At 46.9% G+C, this 24,440-nt stretch overlaps 1 protein-coding gene across 4 annotated transcripts in view; it reads left to right on the plus strand.

The window, feature by feature from the left end:
- NAV2 (neuron navigator 2) overlaps window positions 1-24,440 on the plus strand; it is a 703,917-nt gene that overhangs the window by 315,032 nt on the left and 364,445 nt on the right. For 2 of the 4 annotated variants that reach the window (XM_037026705.2, XM_037026708.2), the window contains exon 1: window positions 2,346-3,454. The exons of 1 other annotated variant lie outside the window; for it this stretch is intronic. In XM_037026705.2, coding sequence (XP_036882600.1) covers window positions 3,197-3,454 — 258 coding nt within the window. In that variant the 5' untranslated portion in view covers window positions 2,346-3,196. Of the gene's footprint in view, window positions 1-2,345; window positions 3,455-24,440 lie in introns of those variants that run through there. One more of the 4 variants, XM_073216316.1, reaches the window with a different exon arrangement.

Consider the following 24,440-nt stretch of genomic DNA (forward strand, 5'->3'; position numbering starts at 1 on the left):
TCTTTCTGTACCCATGACAGACATTATTAATTGGTCAGGGTGCTAGTACCAACTAAACTAGATAAATGCACCCTCAGAATTCTTTTTAGCACAGTGTGAGAGAAAGTCACTTAACTACAGATGGCCTTTTTTTGCTACCTATGGTTGAGATGAAACCTTTTTGCTATGTATGGTGTAGCCCTACTATTTAAAGGGTCATTTCAGACTACCGGCTTGAGCATAATATGGGAGCTTATTCTGAAAGCAAAATCTCAGCCCCATTCCAAATCTGTTGAACCAGAATCTGTATTTTAGCAAAATCTCCAGTAATTCCTATGTATGTTAAGGCTTAAGAAGCCCTGAAAGAGCACTGAATGAATGATATATTCATTAGCATAGCATGGAAGTTCTCAAATTTTAGTATGATCAGAATCACTGGGTTAAACACTAGTTAAACTTTGCTGGGCCCTACCTCCAGGGCTTTTAGTTCAGTAGGTCTGGGGTGGGTTTTTCAGACAAATTTCCAGGTGCTGCTGCTGGGCACCATACTTTGAGAACCACTGCATTAGGGCCATGGAATTACTTTGAAATATCTCCATGACCTTTAGAGTCAAAGACTATAATATCTTTCCATAACTCTTGGTACATCTGTCAGAATTAGAATTCTGGGTAGGAGAGTCCTAAGGTTTAGTATCATGTAAAATTTCTTACAACCTTATGCTCCAAATCTAAAAGGCTCTCCTCCTGGAGAACTACTGCTAATATCATTCACTCATTCATTCAATAACAATTTGGATAGCTATTCTGTTTACAGCGTTAGATGCTGAGAGAACCTAGTGGATAACACAGTTCCTAACTTCAAGAGGCTTACCAAGAAGAAAATAAATATGGATGATAAATAACAAGGTGGTGTCAGATGGCAAAGGGCTGAGTACTAAGTCAGTGGTATGGACCATGTGTGATTTAATTTCAGAGGGAGGGAAGGATACCTGAAATATACAATGCTGTATTTTGGCCTAGGTAGAGTAGAAAGTTGCTGTATAGAATGGGTGGAAGACAAGGTCAGAAAGAGAGTAGGCCAGGCTAAAAAGGAACCTTCTCATTTCTTAATGCTGCTTTTAAGAGCTTGTTTTAAAACTTTGAAGTTTCTTCTGGTCTGGATAATGATAAGTCAGGTCTATCAGCTTTGTAAATTAGGCTGTAGGGTGCACATACAATGAAAACCTGTCATCTCAGAGAAGAAAAGACAAACGCTTATCAGCAGAGAACTGGAGGGTAAAGTAGCAGTAATTTAATAATAGGGATAATAATACCCAACTTCTTTTGGCCCCTTATATTGCCAGGCACCTGTAAACGACTGTCTTGCACTATCTAATTTAATCGAAACAACAGCACCTTATATAAAGGTAGTCAAGCCTCCTCCTTACTCCAACGAAAGCCAAAATTTTTTAAGGATGCATATAAGATTAGAGAATTTGCCCAATTTAAATCCAGGCAGTTCTACAGGGTGGGGGCTCCTTATACGTGAACAGCGAGGGCTCTGGCCTGCGTAGATCGTTCCTTACAACTCACACTTATTTTGAGTAAGCGCAACTTAAAGAGCAACCGAGAGGGGCGAGATCCTTTGGCGAAGTCGAGGAACCTGTGGGGCCAGTGTGTCCAAGGCGTGGACAGGGAGGGGCTCCTACATGAAACGCCTGAGCCAGCCGGGGTCACGGGGCCTCTCCTGGATTCCTCCGGCCACTCTAATTACAGCCTGTGGTAGGTTGCGAGGGGGAGCTGACTCCGGGCGGGAGGCTTCCCTGGGTAGTGTATTTGCCTATAAATATTTCAAATAGTTAAGTGAAATGTGCAGCCATTGAAAGCTAGAGGGGAAGCTATTGGGACGCCCCCCGGCCCGCCTGGAGAGAAGGCAGAAAAAAAGGAGAAATGGCTGGCGTATCCTTAACGCGGGAGACGAGAAACGGCCTTGCCCAGTCCAGCTGGGAGGCCGCAGGGCTGCAGGCGTGACTCCGGAAGACTCAAACCGTTAAGGTGACCAGAACAATTTGAAAAAGGAAACAAACTTCCCCTGAGCCTTGCCCGCTCGCGGGCGTTTGCGTTCGAAGGGGCATTTTTCAAAAGGTTTCAGGGACGCGGCAGCGTCGGCCCGCGGGGAAGCGCGCGTTCGCAGCAGTGCCGCACAGCGGCCACCAGCCCGCTTTGTACTTGCGGCCAAGCGCGGCCCCAGAGTTTCGGCGGCGGCCCCGGAGTAAAGGCCACGCCCCCTTTGCAGTGAGAGCTGCGGCCTCTGATTGGCACACCACGGACCAATAGGGGTGCCGGGGCGGCCCGGGCTGTCAGCGCGCGCCGCAGACTCGCGGGTAGCAGCCGGTCCAGCCTTTCGCAGAGCCCCGCAGCCAGCGAGCGCTGCCTTCCTGGGAAGCGGGCGGCTGCTCGCGAGCGCAGCCCTGCTCTGCCCGCCAGCCGCGCATCCCGGTGCCCGTGCCCCACGGCCACAGCTTTGCTGCGCTATAGCGCATAGAATATGTGCAAACCCACAGGCGCTAAGGTGCTTTCTGTGGGGCTTCTGGGCAGTGGTGACTATTACGCCTAGAGATACCTTTCGAGGGCTCTCGCTGCGCCTCTGCGTAGCAAGCGACACTGCGGTGCTCGGGATCAGGGCGGCAGCTGCCTCTTGGAGACGTCTTGGGCTCCGTGCACCCTCCCTCTCGTTCCTCCTCCGCTCTCTCCTTCCCTCCCCGAGCTGCTCGCTCCCTCCCTCGCCCGCTCACAGCAGCGCCTCCCGGAGCGGCAGGCGTGCGTCCCCGCCGCTTCTCTTCCAAAGGGGCCTCCTCACTTCCGAGACGCAGTGACAAGTTAATATGGGCATCCAAGCCTCGGGTCCCAGGAGGAGAATTGCCACAGTCAACCACCCCTGAGCGCCCAGAGCCCTTCAAGAGGCCTCCCAGAAAAGGCGTGAGACCGGGCTGCAGCATCTGTCCAGGTGGGACCAGCTGAGCGCCGCGACCCGTCCTCCTCCGCATCCCGGCATCGCGAAGGCGCGCTCTCCGGATTGCTCCGAGCTCCCCGACCCGGGGATTTTTTTCCCCTCGCTGGTGGTGGGCGCCTCGAGGGCCGAGGCCCGGCGCCTGCTCTGCTGCCCGCGCTGCCTTTAGCGGTCGCCTCCGCCACCGCTGCCAGGGACGTGCTGGGAAAGCCGAAGCCCCGGGAGAAGATGCCGGCCATCCTGGTCGCCTCCAAAATGAAGTCGGGACTGCCCAAACCCGTGCACAGCGCCGCACCCATCCTGCACGTGCCCCCAGCCCGAACCGGCCCCCAACCCTGCTACCTCAAGTTGGGAAGCAAAGTGGAGGTGAGCAAGATCACCTACCCTAGTCAGATCCCCTTGAAATCGCAGGGGCTGCAGGAGCCGACGGGGGAGGGGCTCCCGCTGCGGAAGAGCGGCTCGGTGGAAAACGGGTTCGATACCCAGGTGAGAGGCTCTGTGTGTTGGGCACTGTTCTGGGAGAGAGAGGTGAATACTTCTTTGGGGGTGCGGAGGAGTGGCAAGGTTGGATACCGTAGGGACGGAGAAGGGAACCTTTCCACCTAGACAGGAAGACTGGGGGATGCACGAGGAGAGTGGGTTGGCCGGTGGGTGTGGCCCTGGATACCCGAGGTTTGCCTTAAGGAGCTGAGTGAGACCAGGGTGCGGGCACGCCTGCAGCTTCTTTCTGAAGTCACGGCTGGGTGTTCTCAAAAAAATATGTGCAACACTGGAAATGTCAGGTCCTACATGTTGATGACTTGGCCCCTAAAAGGCAGTGTCTGCTGCAGCGGCTGTCTGTCTGTCGATTCAGCAAAGATTCTGTCCCTGCCAAGGAATGAATGGTCTGAGGACTTGTTGGGCTTGACGCCCCCTGGCCTGGCTGCAAGATCCAAAAAAAGGAGTCTGTGGGTGTCAGTGAATTGGCACTCCTGCTTGAATATGGCCTGCCCTTGCCCTTACCTTGGGCTGACAGGATTCTGGGGACAGTGCTGGGACTGCAGTGGATGTGCACCAGCTAAGGCAGGCAATCTGGGGACTCCTAGCTTCTCGGCTGACCGTTGTGCTGGGGGTGAGGGTGGCTGCCTAGAATGGCGGCTGAAGCTAAACCTGTTCTTCCTGGGTAGTAGATCCAGGTGCTGGCAGCCCCGGTGATTAGGAGTGGGGGTAGGGGTGGGGGCATGGCTTGAGGTTGAAGACAAGTGATGATTTCTGCCTTTCCAGGCAGAGCCCACATCACCCAATTCGGCTGGGTGACAGGCCCTGGCCATGCAATCTCTTTTAAGGAAATCAGCAAGGGCCAATCAGGTTTTCTTGGCCTTCTGCCCTCCCTGCTGCTTTATTTCCCTCTTCTGGTAGGAGAGAGCAGGGGCATGTTGAATTTTCTTGGCAGTTAGTCAGCAGGGGCTCTTGGGGACAGGCCGACCTGACGGAAGTGACTGTTGCTGTTAGGAGAGGTAGGAAGCCACAGGGGGTGGGGTAGTTTGGGGCTGGTGTCAGGGAAGTGGCAACAGACCAGCTGACCTTTTTGGCACTTACTTCTCTGCTGACACTGTCTCCACCTTCTTCTGGAGCTTTCTCTGATCAGAGGCTAGAACTCAACACATTCCTAGCCTTTCTGATGGAGGAACTGGAGCTGGGAGCTAATTGTAAGCAGACTTTTGGAACTCTGGGCTGGAGAAGGACCTCAAAGCAGATTAAGCTCCCATGCCAGGCTGATAAGCATGCCCCTCGCTGCTGTACTTGCTAAACATTTTTGGAAGCTGACAGGTCAGAGTGACGGCATGTGGGAAGGAGGCAAGATTTCCCCCAATGCTCCCAGGGCCTGTGTCTACTAGGGTTTTGTGCTCTGCTCTCTCTGCTGTTAGCCACAGGATTTGTTGTGTAAGCTCTAAAATAGGAATGAGGTCAGGGGCACAATCTTTCTAGGGTTTCCCCTCCATTCTGGGAGTGTGGTTTATGACACATGGTGGGTAGTTTGTGGGTGGCCAGAGCAGTGACTCTGGGATGTGACACACAGCCTGCAGCCTGAAGAGGAGGACCTGAGGAATGAGAGGGCAAGTGGCCACTGGGATCGTTCCAACCAAGCAGCTGTCTTGCCTTTGCCTGTTTGACCCTTCCTTTAACAGTGTCAGAGGACTTGCAGGGGGCAGGCTCTGGAAAGGTGATTCATCTCCCTCTTCCCTGAAAAAATGTCCTTCAGCTGCTCCCAAGGGACTGGCAGGGTCCCATTGCCTCAAGGCTTTGCTTCCCTCCCTTGTGCTTGGCTCACAGTCTCTACAAGGCCCCCATCCCACCTGCCTCCCTCAGTGGGGACTTGTGTGCTGCACCTCTTGGTGGTTTGGATGCACTGCTAAGGAAATGGGCCATTTCCCAGGGGACTCTCCTAGTTGTCACCAGCCTGCCCTTTCCTTCTCTTGTCTGGGCTTCTTGGGGCTCCTCTCTGTGGGTGGTGGCAGGTCCCTTTTCTCACTGCCCCACCCCGGCATCAAAGTGACTTTGGCAAAAGGGGTTTTCCCTTATTTGGACAGGTCTTCCTGCCACCCTGCTCAACACAGTGCCCATTCACCATCCGGGAAAGCCTCTCCATGATGACTAGAGGACTGTTTGGTTTGACCTCTGGTAGTTCCTGATCCAAAATCTGGCAGTTGTTACTAGATGATACTCAGGAAATGATGAGTTAAATGGCAAATGATATCTTGGAGCCTCTGTCTCCCCTTGTATTCAGGGTGTTTTAGGCAGAAGGCTGTACTGTGTGGTGATCAATAGCAGGGGGTTTAAAGTCAGTGGGTATCCACGGTGTCCTGTCTCTGCTATGTACTAGCTGTGTGAGCTAGTCACTTAACCTCTCTGGACTTCAGTGTTCCCATCTATCAAAATGGGCATGAGCACCCATACAAATTGTGAGGATTAAGAACAATAACACATGTGAAGCATTTAGCCCAGTGTCTGGCAAATACGGAACTCTTAACAAAATTAACTATTTATATTGATAAACCAAGAGATAGGGCATGTTGAACCTAGACCTATAGCCTCTAAGTGAGAAAAGGCATAGCTTATTCTCTGGATTGATTCTTTGAGAAGGTATCAATTGGTTCACAAGGATCTGTACAGCATCTATGATGTAGGCATTCCCACCAGGCACAGTGGGCAGGTGAGGGAAGGGCACTGCCACCTGCTGCATGTCTGATGTGCCAGGTTCTTTACATATGATCTCATTTCATTGTCTCAGTAACACTTAAAGCATATAGGAAATTTTCTAAAACAACAGTTTTCTGTAACACTAGTAATATAATAATGGCAAATCATTACACAGCACTTCCTATGTGCCAGGAATTGGTCTAAAGACATTACATAAAATACCTCACTTAATTCTTACAACAATCCAATGAGATAAGTGTTGTTATTCTCATTTTCTATATGAGGAAACTGAGGCAAAGACCCAGTTATTAACCTTGTGAGTAGCAGAAGTAGAATTAGAATTTGGACAATCTAGAGCTGGACTCTATGCCTTAACAATGATGCTATACAGAGATAACCACAGAGATCTCTGATTCCCTGCAGGCCCTGATTTATAAGACCACTGCTCTAACCACTGATCTAGAAGAGTGAGACTCAGCAAGGTAGAGTATAAGGCTCCAGGTTGTCCTGCTCCCATGTGGCAGAGCAGGGAGTCTGGCTCAGGCTGATCTGGCTTCAAGGTTGGTGGTCTTCCCACTCTTCATAGTTGCCTCCCTCCATCATGCTCAGGAAGATGTACAGGTAAATGAGACAACGCCTGGGCCTTAGGGACTTTAGAATCTAGTTGGGAGGCACAAACGATGTACTAAGGACAAGAGGGTACAATGCAGAGAGGGCTGAGAGGTGTGCTTGATGCTTGAAGGCAGGAAGGGCCATGATGGCTGGCAAAGTTCAGAGAGCCCCATAAAGGGGGCAGGTGGTGGGGCTTCAGAGATGGGCAGGAATGGTTGGGTGGGGAGGATGGGAAGTGAGATGAGCATGACAGGGAAGGATGAGGAGCAGGGCTGTGCAGTGGTGCAGAACAGGAGTTGATGTCATCACAGTGGAGCTGCACCTTCATGCAATAGGTAATTGCTCTGTATCCAGCATCTTTTAAAAGGTGATTATGGGAAAAGAACAAAGATTTCTCATAGTTAAAGGATTGGATTTGCATGTTGGCTTCTGGGGGGATAGTAATTCTGAGCATGCAGAGTAATTATGAGAATCTGGGGAGGTGTTGTCTATAAAAGACCTGGTTCATAACAGACCCTTGCAAAATGACAGTGATTATTATTATAAGCTTGGGGTTCAGAATATTCAATGTAGTTAAAAAGGAAAGAGGCAGTTCTCACGATTTCTTTTATTATACAGCCAGTGACAGTCCATTCTCCCCCAAGCCTGCTCTCCATCTCCATCAAGTGTGAAAAGACCTAAGGGAGCCTTAAGATAGCTCTTGGGTACAGCCCCAGTGTCAGCTCCCAAGACCCTCACCTTAAATCTCTCCCACTAACCTACAGCTGAGGCTCCATCCTCCCCAGTAGAGGGAACTATGCTCTGCAGCAGCACATCCTCCCAAATCCCGTTCCTGGTGCTGGGATACCTGGGCGTCCCCCCAAGAATGAACATTTATAGCATCTGTTCTGTTAACATCGTGTATAAATTACGACCATGTGCAAAGAATTGTTTTAGAGACATGCTCTGTGTTCGTTCAGAAACCCAGTCCAACTGACCTTCAGATAAGGAATGCTCGTGAGCTATTTGAGGAGAGGTTAGCCTATTTTTAAGAGGCAGTTGCAGGGGTGGGGTTGGTGGGGGATATATATATATATATATATATATATATATGTATATATATATATATATATATATATAATACTTTGATATTTCCTGTTTTTAGGAGCTTGGTGTTCAACTTGCAAGTCATTTCTTTAAAAAGGTAATTAGAACTGATTGCAATCCTCTGTGGGTGTTTTAGATGTTTAAAAAGAAAGCAGAGGCAAGGCCCCTGGGAAGAGAGCGCAGCTCCAGACTTACAACCTGTTGCAACTTTGCCCCATTGTGTTTTGATTAGAATCCTTGCTCCATCATGAGAGTTGATTATGGATTTGATTAGTGCATTTTTCTGTTATTGTGTTATTCCCTTTCTTCTCTTTCTCGGTTCTTAGAGGGGAATGTGTAGTGTGGTTATCTGCCAACATGCAAGAATGTTTATAGTTCACATATTATTGCTTATTCCATAGGTTAATTTTCTGAAGACACTTTAAAGGTGGGACTGGTGGCTTATTTAGGGTATCATTATGTGTGTGTATGCAGATGTATATAAATACATCTACCTCTAGATATGTGTATATACACATATATACACACACTGTACAAATATATACACATGGAACAGCTTAAAGTAATGAGCACATGTAAGCACTCGCACATCAAAGGCTGGGCTGGAGGAATTATAGCCCCATTTCCAGCTTTCAGAATAGCTAGATTTGCTTCCCTCTTCTCATACTCTCTTCCTCTGTGACCAAAATTGCGTCACCAAATCATGGTGTCCCATTTTACTTACTTATAAGACTTAAGAGCTGCAGCCTTGAGAGAGATGTTTTGGTTAGGCCTCCATGAAGCTCCTGAAGCTCCTGAAGCCAGTCTGAAAATGCCAAACCACCCAGTGAGATTTTGGCTTAAGGTTAGAGATTCTTATGTCTTAGAATCAGCCTTAGCAGCAGGAAAAGGAGCATTTATGGAGCATCTGCTATGTGCCAGGTAGTCTGTGGTTCGCTGTGTGCCAGGTAGTCTGTGGTTCTCTCTTTCTGTATGTGTGTGTGTGTGTGTGTGTGTGTGTGTACATATGAAATATTTTAAAAATACATAAAAATTTGAGACACAAGAAACTGGGAAAAATGTAAAGTGGTATATGTATTCTATAGACTAAGGAAAGCTATCACTTGGAGGCAGGTTTACATGGTAGTTTTGGCTTCATTGGGAGACAGACCTAGGTTCAAAGTCAGGCTTTGGGAGAATTACTTAACATTTCTAAGTATCAGTGTCTTCATCTATACAGCAGAAATGGTGATGATTATATGTTGGCTGTGAGGATTCAGTGAGACATACAGGTAGGCTGCTGAGCACGGTACCTGGCATATAATAAATGAAGAATATGTGGTATTGCCTATTTTTATTCCCCAAGGTCAGCTCCACGTTAGAAACCAGATCTGCCTTATTCCAGGCTCCTGTTCTTTCCACCCTACCTCTCTGCCTCCTGAGCAGATGGTTGATTACATGGAAAGACAGAGGGCTTGCACTCTGAAAGCAGAGGGCATTGCAGGGCTTTTTTCTGATTAACGGGGAGCAAAAATAAATCCAGAATAGTGTCCTCTAAGTGAGTCATAGCTAGAATTTGCAATGCAATCTCCACATTTTGGTCCCAGACATGCCGTATCTATAGCACTAGCCACTCTGAGGGGTCTGCTGCAGCCAAGCTCATAGGAAGCCCTCCTTTGTACCCTGAGTCTGCTGCCCCTGTGAAGGTGTCTAAGTGAAGCTGGCCAATCTGACAGCCCTTCCCAGGACCAAGAATGGAACATTCCCATTCACAGGGCTTCTGAAGGCTCCTTATTGTTCTGAGGACCAAGGGAAAGCCTTCTTCCTTTGAGGCCAGTATGACTGTGCTGGGAGCTGGACCTTGTGATCAGTTTGGTCATTAAGGTGTCCCAAGGCATGGCCAACTGCCCAGTGGTGTTTTACCAACAGCCACAGGCCGATGTCAATGGTAACTCTGTCTGTTGGTCATATTGTTCAAGGAGAGAGACAATGTATTCCTAGAATGTCTTGGACAGAATGGGTCATATGATTTTGGGGACAAAACTGGGTCAGGCTATTGTGTTTCAGCCCATGCAAGACAATAGTGAAACAAAAGTTTTCACAGGAACCCCAAGTCACCCACACAGAACCTAAAGAATGACTCATAACTTAACGTCTCTTTCCCAAGGAAAACAGACCCTCTCTTGTGTTTTGCAAACAGTGGCCCCACAGCTTCAGAATATTTTGTCTCTTCTTCTAAGTCTTAAGCCATCATTCCTTAATAATGAATTTAATAACTTAGTAATGATTAATACCCAGTGAATCTGGGGTTGTTACAACCCCCTCGTCTTGGCTGAGGAAGAGAGGATGGAAACGGGAGCTTGGTTGAAATAATGGTGAGCCTAGCTCCCAGGGTTCTTTGGGAACCTTTGAACAAAATCAGTTACTCCTGGCAGTTTGACGCACTGAAAATATGTTAATAATCACTGACACTGATTGAACATAACCTCTGTGCCAGCATAATACATCGCACCAGACATGTATCATTTCATTTAATCTTCACAACATACCAGGTAGATGCCACTTCCTAAAGAAAATTAGAAATGACAGCTCTGGGAGTCAGCACCTTTGGCTCTAGTTCTGGCTCTTGACACTTTACTGAATGACTTTTAACAAGTCACATTGTCCTTTAAGCTTCAGTCACCTCATGCATACAATGAAGGGGGTAACGCTTGCTTTACCTTTTTTGAAGAGTCATTGTGCAGCTAAACAGAGGTGAATCTTAAGAAAGAGACACTGGTTTAAGCATCTTAACACCATAAATACCCTTTAAGGAAACCGAGGTTGAGGGAGGTTAAGGTGCTTTTCCAAGTGGCATAGCTGGTAAGTGGTAGACCCAGAATTTGAAGCTTTATCTGTTGGACCCCAAAGTCAAGATTCTTAAGTAGCAAGTGTGGAAGTACTTTGAAAAAATATCTGAGAAGAAACTGTTAATACTGAATCCAAGTAAATTGCTGTAAAATTTTCTTTGGGTTAGTACATACAACATTTGGCTCCTCCACTCTGCCCCTGACTTTGGGAATATTGAAAATACTCTTTCAATAATGAGTAAATATTTGTTGCCTAATAATATCAGTTAAAACCCTCTGAAATTATTAAATTTGCTGCATGACTTTTAACAAATCACATTGTCTTTTGAGCTTCAGTTACCTCATTCAAGTGTTCTGAGGCCACAAGGTTCACTAAATGTTGTCACTGTAACTGGTTGGCCTGGTTCTGGACAGAGGAGGGGAAAAATGGGAACTTTGATCAGAATCATTGGTTGACATGAGGAAGCAATCAGATAAATTCAGACTGTGGGTCATTCTTTAAGACAACAGTACTAGGATCTTCAAAACTGACAATGTCATGAAAGATGATAAATTTAGTGAGAAACATGGAGGACTATTCTAGAAAAGGAGACCAAAGAGCTATGACAACCAAATCCAGTGAGAGATCCTTGACTAGGTACTGAATGAGCAAAGCCGTAAGTGCCAGAAATGTCATTTTGGTGACAACTGGAGATATTTGAATGCAGATTGTATGTTAGTTAGTATTATTCTATCAATGTTAGATATTTGGGCTATGTAAGTAAATGTCCTTTTTCTTGGGATGTACATACTGAAATATTTAGAGGTGAAGTATCTTGATGTCAGCAATTCTCAAATAGTTTAGGGAAAAAAGAGGTCAGTATACACAGACTCTGAGAAGGGACTAGTGGTTACCAAAGGGGAAAGGGATTAAGGGGCACTATAATTCATAATCACAATATAGGTAGGTCATAGGGAAGGCAGTACAACATGGAGAAGATAAGTAATGACTCTATAGCATCTTAGTATGCTGATAAACAGTGACTGCAATGGAGGGGGTGAGGACTTGATAATATGGGTGAATGTTGAAACCACAATGTTGTTCATGTGAAACCTTCATAAGACTGCACATCAATGATCCTATAATAAAGGAAAAAAGGTGAGTATATCTGCAGAGAGAAGGAGAAAGCAAATATCATAAAATGTTAACAACTGTGAAACTTGCACTTTTTCTGTGTCTGTTTGAAATTTTTCAAAATAAAATGTTGAGAAACAAAACAAAGCCCCAGCTCAAAAGTATGCATCAGCAATCCCCTTGACACCTGTGGTGCACCCCCGATGTAAGTGGAAAGAAGTGTGTGTGTGTGTGTGTGTGTGTGTGTTTATGTGATCTCACAATGAAGAGCCTGGACAACTTTTTATTTCACTAGGTTAAGGATCTGGTCTCTTTATCTCCTTTCTGGTATAGTACAAGAATCTTGGCTTCATTTCTGTTCTTTCATGAGAATGGGTGCTGGCATTTTATGGAAATCATAAGATCCAATTTGATTTGATAATCTCTTGTAAAAATCTGAGATGTCTCCAAAGTTGAAATATACAAGAAACTTTTTAAAACATTAAAAGCCCTCATTGCGTCCTACTCATATAGGCATGGAGAAGGTGAGGCATATGAGTGAAAGCGGCTTCTTTCTCTGTTTCAACCATCATTCTCTCCCCACTAGTTAGGTGTCCTTGGCCTAGGTAAATCCTCCCTACCCTTTACCCATTGAAGTTCAGGTTTAGTGTCACCTCCTCCAGGAAGCCTTCATGAAAAATGAGATGTCATGTAGGAGACTAGCCCGAAAAGGGTCATGAAATTTGTTCAGGTCGGGGACACAGAGCAGGCAACTTGAACAATGGCTGAGGCCTGTGCCAAAGCTTCCCAGTGCCAGGTCTTAGGCAAACTCATCCCGCCAATGGAAGCAGGGCTGTCAGAATGGGGTAATGGCAGTACAGCTGGCCAGAAGGGTTGAGAGGGAGTGACCATTGTGGGCACTGGGGGGCTTTGGCTGATCCCCACTCCCAACTTTGGAATGGGGCCCAGAGCAGGGTCTGAGGATTTGAGATGGTTAAGAGAAAGGGAGGGCTTAAAGAGTAGGATGGGACAAGCCTTTCAGGAATAATGGTGACAGCCACCATTTGTGTCATTTCCATATATAATCTCATTTAATTCTCACACTGACTTTCTGAGTTAGTATTGACCCTATTTTCCCAGTAAGGAGAAAAATGAGAAGTCAGGGAGGGGACTGGCTTGAGAAGGGTCATGGAATTTGTTCAGGTCATATAGCTGGAATGGACAGTGGGAAGACTTGAACTTGGGTGTTTCTGATTCCAAAATCTGTACTTTTAACCCCTGCCTCTGGCAATAATTGGAGGAGGCACCCCCAGTCCCACACTGACTCAGCTGTTGCTTTAGAAAACCAGACCTCCAAACTCTCTTCTCCTTGGAGCCTGCTCCCTGTTTCCCTGGCCTTGGCCTCCTTCTTGCTGGGGCCTCGTATGCCTATGCCAGCCTGTTGCCAGAGGCTCCACATTTATAGAATGACAAACCCCATTGGCTTTTGCCCACATCCTGCTGCAATCTGGGCACAGTCTCCTTTTCTCACTGCTGTGGCTGCTGTGCCCCAGGTCACCCCTGTTCTGCCAGGCCTGGCAGCATCCATGAGCCTCACAGCTGGGAGGACCTCTTTTTTGTCCTCCTGCCATAAGTCTGCGCGGCTGTAGCTATGCAGACAGTCCCCATTTCATGCTGACTTGCTTGATTCTTTTCAGACCTGGGGGTGACACATGTTAATGTCAAAATGTGATGGCCTCAAGTATACCAGAGCTGTCAGACCTTCCAATATGTGAACTTTGGTTGTTAACTGTCTCTGGACAGAGGAAGGGAAGCCCTGGGAGGGGTGCGGGGGAGAAGCACCATTTAGGTGACAAAACCAGATTTAGAATAACCATGTTTACTTGGGATGTCTGCTGAGCAATCTGTATGTCTGTGGACATCTGAGCCAGTGTAGACCTTGAAGATCATCTACTCCAACTGCTCCATTGTGCAAATGGGGAAATGGTGATGCATAGAGGGCCGTAACTTTCCCAAAGTTACCCAGCTCTGAGAGCAGAGTAAAAACTGGACTCCGGCATCCTGACACCTGACAGTGTTCTTTCCACCTCACTCCTGCTGATCAGATCTTCCCTCTGAAGGGCCTGATGGTTTAAAGAATTAGAACCAGCCCTAAGCCCTCCTTCTACCAAGTAGTTAAGGTAAGTATCCTTAATTCCTTCATATTAGAAAGTGTTCACCTTTGTCTCACTGAATCAGAAAGCCAGGACCTCTTTGTGGATGGTGTAATTGTGGTAGCAGATCATCATTGACACTTCCCCGGGGCCAGATAGTTTATTTACAGTATCTCATTTAAGCCTCAGAACAGTGTGATAAGAGTGCTGGCATTTCATCCATTTCATGTATGAGGCTCAGAGGCAGTCACTAAGTTGACTATGACCACACAGAGTCGATACTGGAACTCTCTGAATTTATGTCTGTGCTCTTTCTGCTCAGTCTCTTAAAGCCCCCAAGCTGGAAGTCCAAGACCCAGGTTAAGATCCTACCTCCCCATTTATTTACCAGGCGTCTAACTTCCCTAGTGCTAGTGCGGGGCCTGGGACACAGTGGGCACTCAATGAAGAGTTATTTTACTGCAGCTTCGACAAATCAGTCACATCAAGCCTCAGTTTCCCCAGGGAAAGTGTAGCACTTCAAGGGGCCATGCAGATTAGAGCAATTAGTGTTTGTCAAAGTGCCTGGCATGTGGTAGATATGATTACTTCTATTTCCTGAGCTCTTACTTTGTACTGCTTACTCTTCTCAGCATTTTTTATATGGATTTTCCCATTTAATCATCATGAAAGCAGTAACCTCTCAAGTGAGCACTTTTGTTATTGCCTATATTTTACAAGTGAACCAAGGCACCTAGGGTGTAAACAACTTGCCCAAGGTCACCCACCTGTATGTGGAGCCAGGCCTGAAACTGGGCAGAGCCTACATTACTCACTACATAGTCCTCCCTCTGTGCTGCTTCTAATTAAACCCAAATATAGTAGAGGGTGGGGAGGAGAGACATATAGCTGAGGGCACAGAGATGGAAAGCAACTTGTTTAAGATTCTCAGCATAAGAAGGAGTAAAACCCAACTAAGACTTGCCTTCTAAAGTAGCCTAGGCCTCTGTTAATTAAAAGATGCTGCCTCTCTAGTGGTAAAGGACAAACTATGTAGTCCTGGGAAGCACCCACAAACTGGAGATGGCCACCAAGGATCAGTGTCCCCAGCTTTCCCCATTGGTCCCTGTTTCTCATTTGGAATCACTCTTTCTCTGGATTGCAGAGCAGAAACCAATATAAATTTGACCTAGTCTCCAGAAATGTTTACCTGACTAAAAATATGCTGGCTTTGTTATATTTTTAGCCAAATTTAGATTTGAAGTATATGAATTGCCCACACCCATGTATTAGGCATGCAGTGTTGGTACATTCTGTAACAGGAAGCTGCTGGTTTTCCATTGCAGAGAACTGGAATTTGGTCAGAAATTTGTCATTTGCAAATGCCAACTCTCACCACATTCCATTGCTGTTTTTAAGAGTATCTTGTCACCTGGATTTGGAGGAAGCAGACCACGGGTGAGGCCAGGCTGGCCCGGCTGCCCTGGTGTGTTCTCCAGGTCTAGTGCCTTCCAGGCGACCTCCGCCTGGCTCTCCTCAGGCCCACACCATCTGCGGAGTGTTGCCTTTGGACTCATGTATGGGCAGACAGGGTGCTTATTTTAGAACTGGAAGGAGAGGAGATGTATCAGTCAAAAAAAGGCAGGGAAGGAAAAATCCATTCAGTGGTTTTAAAATATCTCTCCCTTAACAGGACAGATTATTTTTGTTTCTTCAAAACAACTGGTAATTTGCTCCTTGAAACAGAGTTGGAAAGAGAGATGTAGAAGGCTATAAAAAAGGAGGGGACTGTGAAGGTGGCCTGTGGGTTTCAGCAGCATGGCCCATGCACACATTTTCCCTAACCGCCAAACGCTCTCCCGCTCCTGAGCAGCAGACTCTCCAATCGTGGAGCCATATCACAAAGACCCTGTCTTCTTACCCCTTTATTTTATAGAGGAGGAAGTTGAGCCTCAGGTTCTTTCTGCCTGGGATGTCCTCCCCAGATACAGACTTGGCTTATTCCCTTTTCTGTAGTCTCTCCTCAGATGCCACTGTATCAAAGATGCCTTTTCTGACCACTCTATAGAAAACAGTAATCCATACTTTACTCCTTACTTTGCTCTGTTTTCCTCAGAAGACCAGAGCAGTCTTCTCCTGACATGTTGTCTGTTTGTTTATCATGTGCCTTCCTCTACTAGACCTTCAGCTTCAAGAGAACAGGGCTTTGCCTATCTTGTTCACAGCTGTATCTCCCGCTCCTAAACTGTGCCCGGCACTGCTTCCTAAATATTTAGTGAGTAAACAGGGACTTAGGCAAGATTTCAGGCAGAGCTGGGACTAGTATCCAGGTCTGAGTCCAAGTCCAGGGCTCTTACACTACTTCTCCAGACCCTACTAAGAAATCTACAGTGTGTACTTACCATACTAATGGGTCAAAATGTCATCCCTTCCACAGTTTGCTTCTTTCATTGGGGCTCTTAGTGAAAATGGTAGGTGAATATCTCAGCACAAAACATCAGTGTCTTAACACAAAATGTGGATGAGGTAGGTAGGCTGGATAATGTAATGTATTTGCTCAGGCTGGGGAATTCTTACCCTATGATCGGAGTCTTACTTTGTCCAAGTTTAGGGCTGGCTCTCTGAGATGCCATCAGGAGAATGTGGAAGTGAGAATTGCATTTGCCAACATGTACTGGTTCCATTTCATCTTCAGTTTTCCTTCCTCCCTTCCTCCCTCCCTCCCTCCCTTCTTCCTCTACCATCTTTTGTGGTTCAACTCTTAATAAAAGTATGGCCTATGGACCAGCAGTAATGGAACTGCCTGCAATCTTGGTAGAAATGCCAAATGGTGGGCCTAGCCTCAGGCCTTCTGAATCAGATTTGCATTTTAACAAGAATCCCAGGTACTTCATAAATTAAAATTAAAGAAACAGAGAAGCATTTATGCCCTCACTCCTTCAGAAGTAGTACTTGAGAAAAACCTCCTTCCTACAAAGTTCTGTCTGGAGGCAGAGGTCCCATTGCCTCTAATAACCCTACTCTGTGATTAGGCATGGGAGGAATGGCCAGAGCAACCCTAGAAGAGGGTATCATACAACAGACTTTAGAATCTGAGGCTGCTCCCTTTATCACTCTGTTCTGTCTTACCCACCTGTACACTGGGCTTTGTAGCTCCTGTTTGCTCAGCATGATATGAGGCTATAATCTATCTGGTAACTACAGAAGGAAGGGAGACCTAGTCTTTAACCTGAGAGCTCAGGATTAGATGACCAGGATCAGCTCTCCACTCTGCCCTGTGTGCTCTGGGCTTCTCCACATGGCATCTTGCAGGAGTTGAAAGCCATTCCACCCCAGCCCTTCCCACAGATGGTGATGAAATCCTCTCTAGCTCTTTCATCCAAGGGAGGACAGCCATCCCCACTGTCTAAACAGAGCCCACCTCCCATGATCCTTTGCCATTTGGAAGTCTCCTTCCAGTTCTCTCTGAATAGTGATAGGAAATTGCTTTGTATGATTCTGGTGTGTGGTTTCAGAGGAGGGCAGGATGCAACCTGGAGTGCCAAGGGAAGGGGCTTGCTTGAGTGGCAGTGCTGGGCTCTCACCCACCTAGGGAAGCCCTCTCAATGAGCATGTGCTGTGCAAATGTGAGCTGTCTATCTGATGAGACATTTCTTTCAATCATGCTGCAGCTCTGCACTGTTTGGTGAAAGCCTGTTGATAAAAGCAGAGTAGATTAACTGAACCCCTGAATCAGGCTATGAACTTATTTTCTAAGGTTGATGTTGGAGCTTTCACCTTGTTCACTGTAAACCAGGGCTATTTCAAAGCTGCTCACAGGGTCACCTAGATGCCATAGGAATCATCCATGTTTGTGCACACTCCTGTCTCAGTCAGGCATGGGCCACTGCAGGGGGAAGAAGAGGACATCACTTGGGAGTCTGCAGGAGGAAGGAAGGTGGAGGGCATTGAGGGGGGCTTTCAGTTCCTTTCCCCAGCTTCTCTAGACTTGTTTCATTTAAGTCATCTGAGTCACATAGAGGAAGGACATCCCCAGCCACCCTCAAGTCCAGACCTGGCCCTGAGTGGGGACAGAGAAACTTCCCTGTGACTGAAAGATGCTGAATATGACACTAAGAAGGTGTTTGTGTGTGCATGCACAAAAGTGTGACTGTGTGGGTGTCCAGATCCTCCTTGAGAGACCATAGAATATGGCAGTGGTGATGCTGAACGGACACTATTCTTAAGAGTCAAGAAATAAGTTATTTTTCTAGACCCTAATTTAACAAGCTGCATGACCTGGGAACATGTCTGGTGGCTCTTTGCCAGGAACATATGGAGCTGTCGAAACAACACCCATGTCCAGACATCTTCCTCACAGATTCAGGCCTGGAGTGAAGCTTCAGCATCGGTATTTCTTAGGTCTTTCCAGGGAACTCTGATGCACCCTCTGAGGTTAGATTTTCTGAATTTGAGACCAGCTTCATCAGAGAAGTCAAGATAGTGAAGTGGGTAAGTGCGAGTGGTCAGGGCTGCACAGAGCTGGGTTGGATTCCAGCTCTGCCCACCTAAGGTACAGCCTGAAGTGAGTTGCTAAACTTGCCCCTGGTTCCTCATCTGCTTTATAGAGAGGCATCAGAATAAAGTCCTTACAATGGCACTCTGAGCATTAAATGCCATCAAATGTATGAAGCATGTGGCAAGTGATGGCATGTGATGAGTTCTCCATAAATGTTAGGTCTTGGGTGTATGTATGTGTTTTCTTTCATACCCTAATGTATGGATAGAAACCTCTCAAGTAAGTCCAAGGTAGAATGCAATCAAGAAATGAGATGGCTGTGCTCAGTTATATTAATGTAATATAAGTAAACCAATTAATCAATTCATTCAGTTATTAACAGGAAAGGGAATGTGCAAAGAAAGGTCCTATGGGGCCAGAGAGAGATGTCAAGCTTTGCACCTCTTCCTCCCTGACAGTGTGTGTGGGTTAAACTACAGTGTGGGTCCGTCTTACTTGGGTGCTTGTTAAATATGCAGAATTCTGGGCCCCAGCCCCAAAGACTGATTTTACAGATCTGGATGAGGCTCAAAAATTTGTATTTCTGACAAGTATGACCAAGTAAATGTGCAGAGGATGGTATATATGCCCCTCTTGGACAAAGACTGGTCCAGAGTGAAAGATCCAATTGGATGTCTAAGAGGAGGAGGGAACTGAGTGGGGCAAGAATGGGATTCTAGATAAGATAAGAGGAGCTGATGTTTGACTGCATGCATGCAAGATCCAGAGAAAACAGGGCAGCACATTTTCAATTTGGCATGATTAGCAGATGGTGGCAGGCTCTGGGGGACAGGGAGCCCTGGCTCCTCTCCCTGCAGCCCAGGGCTGGGGTTACAGCAGGGCATCAGCCACCAGGAAGGGTTAACTGGGTCTCCTGGGGAAGAGTAGTGAACCCAGAGTGTGTGTCCTTTTATCCTCTGTTGGAGGCTCAAGCCAGCTGCCTATAAGTTGCCCGACAGTGCCCAGAGGTCAGCATCTGTCTCTGTTTGCTCATCTAGAAATCAGAGCTTAGGACAGGAGATCTGGAAATATAAAGTAGATGTGAGATACTCAGGACACTAGAGTGGGGTGGCAGAATGACCAGAGGTGAGGTGCTGTGTAGGTGAGTGCCAATGCTCCTTATTACAGGCTGTGTGAGCTGCGTGGGTCCACAGCTGGAGTCCCAGGTCTGCAAGGGATCCAGCGTCCCTTTGATAGAGCCTGAATCAGGATATCCCATCAGTGGCCTTTGGATATTCTGGTCATGGGAGGGTACATATTCTGAGGTCTCCAGTGGATAAGGAAGAGCTAGGACTTGGAAGGGATGGTGGGGAAGGGAACATTTACTTAGCACCTACTATGTGCCAGACTCCATGCTACATGCATACGTGACTTACCTTATTCAGCCTCCTCTGTAAGAAGCAGATGTTAGTCTCATTTTACAGATGGAGAAAGAGAGGCCCAGAGAGGTGAAGCAACTTGTCTAATCCCACACAACTAGGACTTAGCAAAGCCTGGGCTTGAACTCTCTGGCTCTGACGCATCTTTCTTAGTTCTCAGTAAATGCAAAGGATATTGGTGCTCTGTCCTCAGGCTCAGTCCTCTTGGAAGCCTGGCAGCCCTGGATGGGGTAGGGGAAACAGTGTGGACAGAGTGCCCCAGAATCTCATGACCTGTGGGGCATTCCATGCCCTCTGTCAACAATCCAGCTTTCAGTAATGTTGCCGTGGCTGTTGGCCGCTTTTACCACAGCCAGACCCCCACCCACCCACGCAGGTGAATGCTGCAGGCCAACGGCACCCTGGAGGGAGAGGAGGAAGTGCCCTCCAGAGGGGCCAGTTGCAAAGACCCTGAATGGCCCCATTGATGTGCTAGGCAGCAGGACAATGGGCCCTATGGGGCCCTCAGCCTGGGTCTGCTGAGGTGAGAGGGCTGGGGCTGGGCAGGCTGTGCTGGCGCAGAGGCCAGATGCTGACTTCCAGGGCGGGAAGCCAGCGCCTCTGACGTGCTCTGAAATGCCAGCTCTGCTTAATGTAGAGCAGCTGGGGCTGGCTCCACTTTTCTCCCCATGCCGGGCAGACATCGCGAACCCTGCTCCCCAGGCCACAGGCTGGCTTTCAGCCTCCTGTCTGCCTGGTGCTGCTCACCTGTTCTTGGGCCAGACTCTGCTCCATAGTCACTGGAGACTATGGGTGGCTCTTTCCAGTGTCCTTGATCCTCAGGAGCCTCCTTTTGAGCCCACTGGGAGAAATAAGCCCCCAACAGCATCTTAGGGTACCCACAGGTGAAAGTGCTAGGTGAAATGCATGGTACCCAGTTACATTTTAATTTCAGATAAACATTGAATAATTTTAAAATTAAGTATGTAACAAATATCAATAAATGATAAAACCTAAACTCAGATATGGATTTATTTGGCATATCATGAGACACACTTAGATGAAAAAAGTAATCAGTTGTTTATCTGTAATTCAAATTGAACTGGGTATCCTCTATTTTCAGTTGCTGAGCCTGACAACCGAAGCTCAGGGAGCCATGATGGGTGCACATGTGGGGTCAGTACCACCCAGCTAGGTTTTCCTTGAGGCCCCATCTTGAGGCTTTACCCCTTCTGGTCCCACTCTCCACCTCTTACTTTCCATATAGAAAATGCTGGAGGTTGCACTTAGTAGGTGCTTACTAAAAGACAGCCATTGTTCAATTGTTACTCACCCCCACCTCCAGGAGCTTCATCATTGTCCCCCATGTCCCATGGTAGGACAGGAAGCTTTGAGGGGCGTGTCCAGTTGGTGATTATTTACTGAGTACCTGCATATCACACTGGGCTGATCCCTGGTGATTTAATGGGGAACAAGCCACATGTGGTTTCTGCCTTTAAAGGAGGTTATAGGCTAGTAGGCAACATGCAGCGACTAAAAGAGGAACTGTAATGCAGCATACCATAAGCACTATGGGTCAGAGGAGTGGGCCCCAGGGAGGCCCTCTGAAGCCCCAGGAGGTCCTCTCACCCACACCTGCAGGGCCAGACTAACACAATGCATAGGAATCTTGGAGTTAAAAGATCCAACTTCAAATCCCCAGCTGTGTCACAGGGCCAATTAGCTATATGGCCCTGGATAGTCATTTAACCTCTCTGAGCCTTGTTTTTTTTCATCTGTAAAGTAGGAACAATATTTCTTGCCTCTAAGGACCAGTGTGAGATCCCAAGTATAGTGGTGAATGTGAACGTGTATTGCCATGTAGGGCTCTAGAGTGTGTGTGTGTGTGTGTGTGTGTGTGTGTGTGTTGGGGAGTGGAGCTAGGAGTTGAAAGAGAGGGGAAATACAGAGAGCCAGAAATGCAGAAATGCCTGGGCCTCATGCTTGCTCCCTGCCCCTCCATCTTAACACGTCAGCATCTGGTTCTCTGCCGCTAGGTACATCTCTGGGCATGATTGTCGGTCTGTAATAGCATTCTCCCTCTGGCTCGGCTGAATAGCAGTAACACAGATGTTTATATAGTGTTTTCCTGTTTGCAAAGCATAATGATTAAGAGCATGGGTTGGGGATTCAAAAGACCTGGGTTCAAGCCCTATCTCTACTCTATGAACTCAGGTAAGTACTTCTCCTCTCTGTGCTTTAGTTTCCACCTCTGTATAATGCAGCCTCGTCGGAGTGGCTGAGAGGATGAAAAGACACCATGCCTATGAAGGGCTGACATGGAGCCTGGCATTTAGCAAATGCCCTGGAAGTGGGCCACTGTTAAGAGGGTCCTACTTGAGTACTGTGACAACCTGGTGAGGCAGAAATTATCAGGTGGAGAATGAAGTTCAGAGAAGTTACGTAACCAGCCCAAAGAGGCATAGCCAAAAGGAGTGACTCTGGGAGAATATCTCTGGCTTCTCAGAAGGCCTTTGGTCATCTAGTCTTCAGGGGACTCTGTTTCTAGCATTCATCCAGATGCCTCTCCAGGGACGAGCTGGTCTCAGGCCCTCTGTGCCTGCTCCTGGTCTCGTGCGGACACCTGGGTGTCTGCTGGAGATCTTGGTAGGTCTTTTCATGCTAAGCCCTGCCCAGCCTCCTGGGAGGTAGGGAGAAGGAGCATCCTTTGGGAATCTGTGAGGATTTATGTGCCTCATGACACCCATCCTTTGCTGGGCTTGAAGTCTCAGATGTGGGTGTTTTTATTACCCTCTTAAACCTTTTTGTTAACTGATGCCCGCATGGTTATGCTTTTGGCATGGTTGCTAGTTTTATTGTCCTCAACACAGAGCAGCTTTGAAAAAAGGGGTCATTTCTGGGAAGAGGCTGGGGGTGGGCCTCTCACAGGTGAAAGCAAACTTCCCTCAACCATTTCCCCCTCCTGTGGGAGCAGGAGAATGAACTGCTTCTTCAGGCTGTACTCTAGATTCTAATAAAATAATAATCAACAACTTGTGATTGCTTGTTGCAGAAGGAGGAAGGGAAGCAACCTTCCCTAGCGCTTGCTGTGTGCAGCACTGTGGTGGGGTTTCTTTCATAGGAATTGATTGAGGTCCCTGATTTCCCTCTGGAGTTAGGTCTTCAACTTGTTTTACAGATGAGTGAAATGAGCTGGAGAGGCTGGCCTATTTTATCCAGGTCAAGTGGCTGGTAAATGGGAGCACCAGGTTTTGAGCTGAAGAGCATTGGGCTCCAGAGCTCATGCCTTACCATGACCCATGCATCTGGGTCTGCAGGCTTTAGGGCCTCTCTCTGTGTATACTCTTACCTTCAAAATCCCACTGAGGATGTAAGGTGCTCCACCTACTGCACAGTGGGCATTAAGCCATCTGCATTAGTGACCAACTTTGAAACAGGTATAACCCTTCTGAACGAGATGGGACAAGAGCCAATTTTTTTTTTGTATCATTAATCTACAATTACATGAAGAACATTATGTTTACTAGGCTCCCCCCTTCACCAAGTCCCCCCAACAAACCCCTTTACAGTCACTTTCCATCAGCATAGTAAGATGCTGTAGAATCACTACTTGTCTTCTCTGTGTTGTACAGCCCTCCCAATGCCCACCCCACACACTATACATGCTAATTGTAATGCCCCCTTTCTTTTTCCCCACCCTTATCCCTCCCTTCCCACCCATCCTCCCCAGTCCCTTTCCCTTTGGTGACTGTTAGTCCATTCTTGGGCTCTGTGATTCTGCTGCTGTTTTGTTCCTTCAGTTTTTCTTTGTTCTTATACTCCACATATGAGTGAAATCATTTGGTACTTGTCTTTCTCCCCCTGGCTTATTTCACTGAACATAATACCCTCTAGCTCCATCCATGTTGTTGCAAATGGTAGGATTTGTTTTCTTCTTATGACTGAATAATATTCCATTGTGTATATATATATGTACCATATCTTCTTTATCCATTCATCTACTGATGGACACTTAGGTTGCTTCCATTTCTTGGCTATTGTAAATAGTGCTGTGATAAACATAGGGGTGCATCTGTCTTTTTCAAACTGGGCTGCTGCATTCTTAGGGTAAATTCCTAGAAGTGGAATTCCTGGGTCAAATGGTATTTCTATTTTGAGCATTTTGAGGAACCTCCATACTGCTTTCCGCAATGGCTTAACTAATTTACATTCCCACCAGCAGTGTAGGAGGGTTCCCCTTTCTCCACAACCTCTCCAACATTTGTTGTTGTTTGTCTATTGGATGGTGGCAATCCTTACTGGTGTGAGGTGATATCTCATTGTGGTTTTAATTTGCATTTCTCTGATGATTAGTGATGTGGAGCATCTTTTCATGTGTCTGTTAGCCATCTGAATTTCTTCTTTAGAGAACTGTCTATTCAGCTCTGCCCATTTTTTAATTGGATTATTTGCTTTTTGTTTGTTGAGGTGTGTGAGCTCTTTATATATTTTGAATGTCAACCCTTTATCTTATCTGTCATTTATGAATATATTCTCCCATATTGTAGGATGCCTTTTTGTCTATTGATGGTGTCCTTTGCTGTACAGAAGCTTTTCAGCTTGATATAGTCCCACTTGTTCATTTTTGCTTTTGTTTCCCTTGCCCA

Source organism: Manis javanica, chromosome 11, assembly GCF_040802235.1.
Source record: "Manis javanica isolate MJ-LG chromosome 11, MJ_LKY, whole genome shotgun sequence".
NCBI lineage: Eukaryota > Metazoa > Chordata > Mammalia > Pholidota > Manidae > Manis > Manis javanica.